Genomic DNA, 9,065 nt, shown 5'->3' on the forward strand with positions numbered 1-9,065 from the left:
TCTTGCTGGGGCAGTCACGGTGACCGGTGACATTTCTGGCCTTCCTGTCACTTCCAGCTGCCCCGCACTGACTGCAGCCTGCTCTCCCCCTTCCTCTCTAGCCTCGTCTACTATTCCCTACCTCACGCCATATGGACCTTGCCATCCCCCACCCCGCCACACCAGGCTGGGAGGGCTTTGTTTAGGCTGGTCCGTCTGCCAAGGACCCATTTCTACATGTCTTGTCTTCTCTTTTTTTAAAACTGTTTTAGTTGTAACTGGTACAGGGTGCATGCACTCACCAGAGGGGGAGAGAAAGAGGGATGCACAGAGCGAGAGAACAAGAAAATACCCCGCAGGGGGACACGGTCACAACACAGTTCTTTTCCTTCATTTCTCTTTCCTGTCAGGATTTTGGGCATGCACACACACATGCCTGCTGTGCCTTTTTTTTTTTTTTTCTTTTTCTTTGTTTTTCTTACTTTCTACCAGAGGGCACAAGTGCTTGCACAGAGACAGAGGGAGAGGGAGAAGGCCGCACCACCTCCTCCATGGGGCGTGGTAATGCCACAGTCCCGTCTCCATTTCTCCATCCTGTCAGGGTTTGGGGTCATGCATTCTCTTGGCATGTTTCTCAAGCCATTAGGGCCAGGATTCGAATTACATGTTGGCCATGTGGGATCTGCTTCCCTTAACTGCTGAGCTGTGGGACTGGCCCTGTCTTTACTCATTTTATTAAGAAAAAAAAATTTGGGACCAGCAGTTAGTATAATGGCTATGTCACTGGACTCCCACGTAGTCGACCGCGGTTTGAGTCCCGGACCTGGTGGCTTAAACTCACGCCAGGCATGTGTGCGTGTGTGCCCAAGATCCTGAGAGGAGAATGGAGGAGAAGGGATTGCGGCGTGACCATCCCCCCGGATGGTGACTTCTCACTTTGTCTCTCTGTCTCTCTCTGTCTGTCTGGTGAGTGCATGTGCCTATCTATAGCAAAAACTGCTCCAAAAAAAAAAAAAAGAATTATTTTATTTAACTTTATTTATTTAATTTGACCAGAGAGGGACAGAGTGAGAGAGAGAGAGAGAGAGAGCGAGAAAGCAAGCCGCCAGATCCAGGACTTGAGTCGTGGTTGGCCATGTGGGAGCCCAGCACTCTTAACCACCATGCCACCTGCTGGCCCCCAAAAGTTTTGCTTTTTAAATTGTTTACTGATTTTTTTTCTTTTATGGACATTTTTAATGTCTAATAAAAACCAAACCAAAACAAACCAAAAAACCACCTTTGTCTCGGCAGTGTCATGAAGACCTCCTCCTAGGTTCCGTCCTAGGAGTTTGATGAGAGGTTTAGGTGCACAGCGACACAGCGCTGCCGGAGGGAGACCGGGTCCCCCAGGCAGGGGCAGTCTGCGTTCCCACCTGGTTGGCCTGGAGACACGCCAGGCATGTGTGGCCCGGGCTGGGGGTGGAGGAAGGCTGGGGCGCGGCCAGAGCCCTCCCTCACACCGCGCACTTGCTCTGTCGTGACGGAAGGGAAAAGCTGGGCAACGGCCGGCCCCGCGGCACAGAGGTGGTGAGCTGCTTAACACACCGGATCCCGTGGTGACCACAGCTCAGATCCCCAACCCGGCAGCTGAACCGTGCAGACGCGCCCGGGTGCCCGGGGTCCGGTCCGATGGCTGGAGGAAGACCGTGGAAGGGGCATCTCCCCCCCCCCGACGTGTGCACATGCGTCCAGTCATGAATTTAAAAAAGCGAGTTCTTACTTTGGAGTCCCGGGTCTGTTCTCTCTTCCCCTCCCCGCTCCCCCTTCCGTGTTGGGGACCGGTCTGGACCCCTGCCTTCCGTCTGCACGTGGGCGGCCGGTCGTGGGAGCGCTGGACAAGCCCGTGTGGGGCGGCCCTGGAGGAAACCGGGACGAGAAGGGCAGCGCGGGGCTGCACACACGTGCTGTCGCCGCCCGCCCCGACGCCTGTCCCTATGCGCCCGTCCCCAGATACCGGGGAGCAGGTCCTGGTGGACGTGGAGACCAAGAGCAACAAGGAGATCGTGGAACACGTCAGGAGGATCCTGGGCAAGGACAAGTGAGTCGGGAGGCCTGCAGGGTCGTGGGGGGAGGGACTGTTCCCCACCTGGGTGATAGGGACAGCCCCCAGGACTCAGGCCCTGGGGCCCTGGGAAGGGGGAGGACGGGAGGAGGCCAAGAAAGCCACCTTGGAGAACCCAGCAGAGACACGTCCAGGCCCCCCTGTTCTGTCCATTGTCCTGTCTGCTGTGGGTTCCCCCGTCCAGGCTGGGACGGGCTCGTATGTGCTCAGGCCCGGCTGCTGTCTCCTCCTGCAGGGAGACGCTCAGGAGGGAGGAGCAGGAGAGGCAGCAGCTCGCCCACCCCGCCAACTTCGGGCCCCGCAGGTACTGCCTGCGCGAGTGCATGTGCCAAGTGGAGGGCCAGGTGCCCTGCCCGGCCCTCGTGCCCCTGCCCAGGGAGATGCGGGGCAAGTTCAAGGCCGCCCTGAAGGCCGACCAGGACTGAGGCCAGGCCAGGCCGGGCCGGTGCTCGGGCTGACCGTGGGAGACTGCTGGGGGCCACTGCTGCAGGGAAGGTCTGGATCTGTCCCAGAGACTCGAACTCCACCATGGACGGTGCCCCCTCCCGTGTGGAAGCAGCTGGGCCACCCGTGGACACCGCGCTGTGCCCCGCCGTCAATAAAGTGCTGCTTGGACGCAGCCCGCCATCGCCTGAGCCTGGAGGGGGGAGCCACGGCCGGGACACCCGTTTGCTGCTGCGACGCCGCCTGCTCTCCACTCCATCGCGCCTCAGAGCCCAGCCTGGGACTGCGGGCGTTGGGGTGCGGCCAGCCAGAGCGGTCAAGCTGGCAGTGTGGACGCTCCCCACGGCCCTTGGGTATTTCTCAGGGCAGCCCTACCATGGTGCCAGCGCTCGCCTCACTAGAGCTGCCTGGCCAGGGCCGAGATGGAGGCACCCCAGGGTCGGTCAGGTAGCCTCAGGTAGGGGCAGCCGGGGCCCTCCCTGTGTTCCTGCCGGGAGGTTTCCGGCCTCAGAGGCGGCGCGGCCCCTGCTGATGGCCAGTTCTGGGTGCCTGCCGTGGCTCCCTCCACCACTGTCCTGGTCCCAGGCCTGGGAGCACTGGTGTCGCTGGGCCTCTTCCTGGCAGTCTGTAGGACACTTGACGCTACTGTCACATCCACTGTGACGGTGTCTGCCCTTAGCCAACAGCGGAGCCCTTTCAGGTCACCTAAGACTGCTCAGCCGACTGGGGGCGCAGCTGGATGAGACGCCTGGACACTCGGCCAAGGGGCCATGGCTTTACAGGATGCACAGGACGGTGAGAGTAATGACACAGGACCGTCGGGCGTCGGCTCCTCTCCTAGGGCTGCGTGGGGCTCAACTGGGTCCTGAAACTCCCAGGGTCCTTGGCCAGGTTCCTGTCTGTGCTGGGGGTCAAGGTGGCCTGCACCAGGCAGCCGGCCCAGGGTGACCGTGCCGTGTTCTGTCCTGGCGACAGCCACATTCCGTCAGGGGGTCCGGTCCGAGTAGGGTGATTGCACCAGACCTGTCAGGGCCGCTTGTGGGGGCACACACGTGATGAGGGGTGCTCCCTAGGAGGTGGTTAGTCTCCGTGTTTCTCCATGCTGGAGCACCCTCACGGGGCCTGCCACTGCACCCCCTTCACTGCCCACTGGGTCTCAGGGGCACCGACACACGTGCCTGGCATGTTTCAGGCTGGCCAGGCTGGGGACCTGAACCACGGTCACTGTGGGACCTGGCTTCTCCGGGGTGGCCGCATACAGCTCTGGGCCACAGAGCTGGCCCCTAAGGTGGTGGGAGAACTAGGATCTGGCACACTGTCTCCCACCTCCCCACACTGTAGTAAAACCCTCCCTGTGGGTTCCCGCCCAGCTGACCAGTCTCGATCCCAACCCCAGCTGACTGGCTTTCCACTTGGCTAGGGGCCTGGTAGGAAGTAGTTAGCTGGGGCCAGCAGGTGTGGTGCTGGGTGCTGACTCCCACCTGGCTGTGCTTCGGCCCTAGACTGGGGCGTGGTAAGTCACACCAGCCGTGCGCGTGTGCATGTGTGCGCGCCGAGGTCCTGAGAGGAGAAGGCCTATGCCCCACCCAGCCCTGGGGTAGCCTCCCTTCCCTGACTGGCTCTACGGCGATAACCCCTCCCTGCCCTCACAGCTAGGGAGGCAGAGGACTTACCCAAACCTGTCCAAGCTCAGGGTCAGCCCGAGTCTACCCAACAGATGCTCAGTGCCCAGAGGACTGGGCTTAGTGCTTGGTGTGACAGCTGTGGGGACCCTGCTCCTGCCGTGTGGCCTGGTGTGGCTGAAGGGAATGGCAGTGGGGGCTGCTGGTGCCGTCCATGTGGCAGAGCGCACAGCGGGAAGCCAGCACCCTCCCCCGCAGCACCTCGTCCTGCTCACTAGTGACAGGCGTAGGTGAGCAGGTGGGCCCCGTGGGGCTCTGCACCTCACAGCGGCCTCGGCCTTGCTCTTCAGAAGTGGGCAGTGCCTGCATTGCCACTGCGGCCTGGCTGCTCGTGGGCCACGTCGGGCCGCCCTCTCCTGTGAACGGAGGTCGGACGGCACGGGGGCGTTCTGTGTGCCCACGCACGCGATTTCCAGCCTGGGCAGCAGGTATCCCTGCAGGCGAGGTGGGTGGCGTGAGGCCTGGCTCTGCATGGCCCCGAGGGTGTCTGAGTGGCCCAGCAGCCCTGCCCACAGCAGTGCTCTGTGTCAGAGGGGCCCCGTGCCTTCCCCAGCTGCCCAGGTGGAGCCGGCCTGCTGGCCTTACCTCAAGGGGCGTTGGTGAGTCCAGGGGGTCAGGCGGAGGGGTGAGGCAGGGGTCACAGACGGGACTCTGCACTGCCCACCTCCCGCTGGCTCACGTGAGTCTGGGGGTGTTACTGTGGTGGGGGAAGGACAAGCAGGATGCACATCAGTCTTTGATCCACTTTAATAGAACCTCGTGTAGGTAGTATAAGCCACAACAATTATGCCACGGGGAAGCGCATTTAGAGCGCGTGGGACTAAGTCATGCACAGCAGCACGCTATGTACAAACACGACAGTGCAGGCCTTCGTGACCGAGGACATCGATTCCATAGAAAATTCAGGTTAAAAAGAACATGCTGTTTTTAAATGCCGTCATGTGAAGCTGATCTCACGGGGAGGAAGCCGTGTACACCGCAGCCTCCCATAGGTTTTAAACCTGGGGTCACCGTGACGGCATGAACAATATTTTCTACACCGAAGGGTAGAGGTTACAGAAACGGTCCCGAGGAAGTCTAACCCCTGCATTTTCCTTTCGTAGACAGCGTTTAGAGGGGCTGGTAATGCAGCTACATTTGAACCGAGGGCCAACTACAGTTTGGACTAAAACGTGCAGCCTTTCCGTTCTAGAAAACGCGTTGAACACTGCTTTGTAAAGTAACCGGAGGCGGAGATGTAGAAGAACGCTCCGCACGTGAGCTGTCCAGCTGTCTGTGCTGTCCAGCTGTCCGCGGCCGCAGCCCCGCCGAGTGCTCCGGGCCGCAGGCACCTGACTGCCCTCCCGGAGGAAAGCATCCGAACACCAACTTGAACACGCGGTCCAGTGACATGCCGAGCGCTCCCCTCTGCGGCGTGTTGGAAGTGTCCACACCGGATGATCGGCTTCCTAAGTACATGCCGGGATTAAAGCTGGGCCCTCTGCACGGTTTCTGGTTCAGTTTATTCTCGGGTTGCTGTTAAGTAGCCCCAAAGGAAAGTCTTTATGAGATTCATTTAGACTGTCACGCTTCCAGCAGCCTGGAAAGCCTCTTCCCATGGCGTGATTGTCACGACAGGCAATGACACAGGACAGGTCGCAGTCAGCGTTGGCCGCCCAGTGAGCGAGCGGAAACGGCTTTCCTGCCGTCCGGCACGGGGCTGCGGGCCGCGTGCCCACCGGCTCCCGAAAGGCACAGCGCTGCGGCCTCGCTCAGTGTCTGACATTCTGGTTGCTCACTTTGAAAAGGAGGAGAGGGGCCTGGGGGCCACGGGAGTCTGCGGCTCTCCGGCCACCGCTCCCGGCAGGCCCCGCCGCCCAGGGCCGCCTCCCAATGCCCAGTAGCGGGGGAGGCTGGGGACAGGCCCGGACAGGGAACACTTGGCACCTGGAGCTTCATGGCTACCCGAAGGCCGTGCGTGTCCACATTAAAATCCGATTTCACCTGGAGATTGTAACGCCTACTGTACTGAAAGGAGTTAGGCTGGCGGGTTTCACTGCCGAGCTCCCAGCTGCAGGGTCATTTAAGATGGGGGTTTATAGGCCACGCGGTCGGCCACCCACTGCATGCTTATTTCAGAAGAACTTGGTGGCTACCTGTGGTGCCTGTCAGCCCCGTCCGGGGGGGTTCTGTCACATCTTGCTGACTGAGCCCAGGGTGGGCGGGGGGTGGCTACCGCCTCTGGGAGTAGGCCCTGACACGGGCTGGGCTGCTCTGTGACCACGTGGCAGAGCTCCGAGTGCCTGGGAAGGTCGCTGGTTCTAACCACCAAGTTCCTTCCAGTTAAGCCGTAGGTAAGTGAAAAGCAGACTTAGAAATGCCCCCTTAGTTCTGGACATGAGGGTACACTGGCTTCCAGCTGCGAGAAGAGATGCCATCCTGTCGGAACGTTTTCTGTCTGGAACTTTCCTGGGGCCAAGTGGAGATTCTGATCTGATGGCCCTTCTCAGGCAGGCTTACCAAGGGAAAGTGGAGTTGAGAAAAACCCAGCAAACCTCCCCGCCCACGGGGACCCAGCTCGGTTTACATTACAACTCTCAGAGAAACTCTGAACAAGGCTGTGCGGCCCCGCTGTACACGCTATGTACACCTATGTACACATACACACTATATACACTACACAGCACAGACGCCGACGGCGCGCAGCACGGGCCTGAGCCCGCACACGCCGGAGCCCAGACCCGGGGAGCAGGCCCAAACCAGCCGTCCTGAGTAGGGGTTGGCTTCATCAACTGACGGTAACGTTAAGACAGTTCAGAGTGGTACAGTCTAGAGACCGGAGTGAAGACGGGAAGCGTGCCATGGTCCCCTGCCCCCTAGGAAACGGTGTCAGACGACGCTGTGTCACTGCACATTAGACCATTCTCCCTGGGAACCGGGGGAGATTCCTGGACTGCTGAGATCGGGCCCTGGAGACTGGACAACCCGGTCGGGAGCACCCATCAGGTGGAGGCAGCCAGAACTGCTTGGCAGGAAGTGTCCCGGGAGATTAGGCTCCCCCCTGTCCAGAAAGCCCTTCCCATTCTATGAGCCAGGCAGCTGTGTGGTGTGGCCAGGGCCTGGCTCTGCGAGAGCCTGAGGGCCATGTCCCACTGCCCCAGCACAGAGCCCACACTGAGTACTGACGCTGGCAAGCCAACAATCCCTCCTGAGGGTAACTAGGGTAGCACGTCTTTAAGAGAGTGGCCACGCCTGCAGTTAAATAGAAAAAGCCAGAACCGAAGGACCCAGACCGGCCTACGGCAGAGGCCGGACGGTAACGCAGCCCCGGTGGACAGTCCCAGCCGGGATGGTGCACACCTTGACAACACCTGCCAGGAGCGGGCCGAGAAGCCAAGCCCCTCCCTGTCCTGGGAGGCCGGACGCAGTGGTCACACATTCCGGCACAGATCCGCCTTGACCCCGCCCGAGCAGAGGTGCTTCTGGACAAGGCCCACATGGACAGCAACAGCCAGTGGGCCCTCTTCACTGAGGGAGGGGGCCAAGCCAGCACGGGGCATGTGACGGGGCCTCACGGCAAAGCAGCCCAGGCTGCGCGGAGGGCGGGCCTCCCTCATTCCTCCTGGAGGCTCGCCAGCTGCTAAGGACCGTGAGCCCTGGGAGGGTGGGAGTCCGAGTACTTGGCCGGGGTCTCTCAGTCCTTGACTCTGGGCTTTTAATGGAGCTGAGACGGATGGGCCTGCAGGCAGAGGCTCGGCGTGGGTTTAGGCAGCGAGCATTCAGGCCGTGTGGCCGTGAGCCTTCCAGGAAAGGCCCCTTCTGAGGATGGGCGAGAGGACAGTCCCCTGGCCTTGGCCATTCCCGTCAGAGGGACCTATGCTAGACCAGGCTCGAACCAGCACCGTGCTGAGCTAAACCGCTTTTTTCTGCTGGGCTCTCGCCAGAGCCCGGCACTTCCTGTCCAGCCCGAGTCTAGGACCTAACAGGACTGCCGGGCCTGACTGAGTGGACACCCACGTGTTCCCAGGAACCGATGTGCTCACACCCTGAAATCAAAAGGACAGACAGTGGCCGCTCTGTGTGAGGTGGGCAGACGGACTTCCAGACCCCGTGCCAAAATAAACCCTTCACGAACACGGACAGGCCCATCCTAACTCCACTGTCTTGGCCAGATTTTTGTCTTAATTTTGAAATTTACAACCCTTGGGGTTTAGAAAACTACAAATTACTTAGAGATAGCAAAATCAAATCCTTTTCATCATGTTTAATGCCACCCCTCCCCACCCCGTCGCTCTCCAAACTGCTCCCAAGGCATTACGTAATTCAGTTCGAATGGGGACTTCCAGGTTGGAGCGCTGCCCCCAGTACTTCCCACTCACGTGACTCAGGCACAGTGCTGCTGGCCCTCCAGGAGGAATCGTCCTGCTCTGCGGGCACTGTTGGGGATCGCCTGGTCAGCAGGCTCAGCGGATGCAAGCCTAACTTACAATCTGGCCACAAACAAAAAAATCCAAGCAACTTGACCCAGTTTGCACATGCGCTTTCCTTACACAGGAAAAGCTTGCCGCTTACTCTTCCTGGGAATTCGTGAGCGCTCAGGCCGACCTCAGTCCCTCCTCCCCACGTCTGTTCTGGCTGCAGGCTACAGTTATGTCATGCATGGGGAAAAGTGTCACCCTGGGAGTCACAGGCTGTCTTCTCGGGCAGGCAGCGGGCACGCGCCCAGGGAAGAGTGCACCGTGTGCCAGGAACACCTGCCAACAGACGTGCCGAGTCTGGAGACAGTGAAAATCTCTGATAGTTAAGGTCAGCAGAAAGAAGCCATCCTGAAACCCTCCACTCAGCCGCATGGGCCGTGGCCGCCCTGGCGGCGGGGG

The 9,065-nt window shown here is 60.2% G+C and overlaps 1 protein-coding gene across 2 annotated transcripts in view; it reads left to right on the forward strand.

Annotated features, from left to right (window-relative positions):
* Positions 1–6,197, forward strand: part of MRPS25 (mitochondrial ribosomal protein S25) — a 15,114-nt gene extending 8,917 nt beyond the window's left edge. The window contains exons 3-5 of one of the 2 annotated variants that reach the window (XM_006160675.2): positions 1,972–2,059; positions 2,319–3,322; positions 5,402–6,197. In XM_006160675.2, the coding sequence (XP_006160737.1) occupies positions 1,972–2,059; positions 2,319–2,508 (278 nt within the window). In that variant the 3' untranslated portion in view covers positions 2,509–3,322; positions 5,402–6,197. The remainder of the gene's footprint in view (positions 1–1,971; positions 2,060–2,318; positions 3,323–5,401) is intronic. The other variant, XM_006160676.3, reaches the window with a different exon arrangement.
* Positions 6,198–9,065: the final 2,868 nt, after the last annotated feature.

This window comes from Tupaia chinensis, unplaced genomic scaffold (genome assembly GCF_000334495.1).
Source record: "Tupaia chinensis unplaced genomic scaffold, TupChi_1.0 Scaffold000704_1, whole genome shotgun sequence".
Lineage (NCBI taxonomy): Eukaryota > Metazoa > Chordata > Mammalia > Scandentia > Tupaiidae > Tupaia > Tupaia belangeri.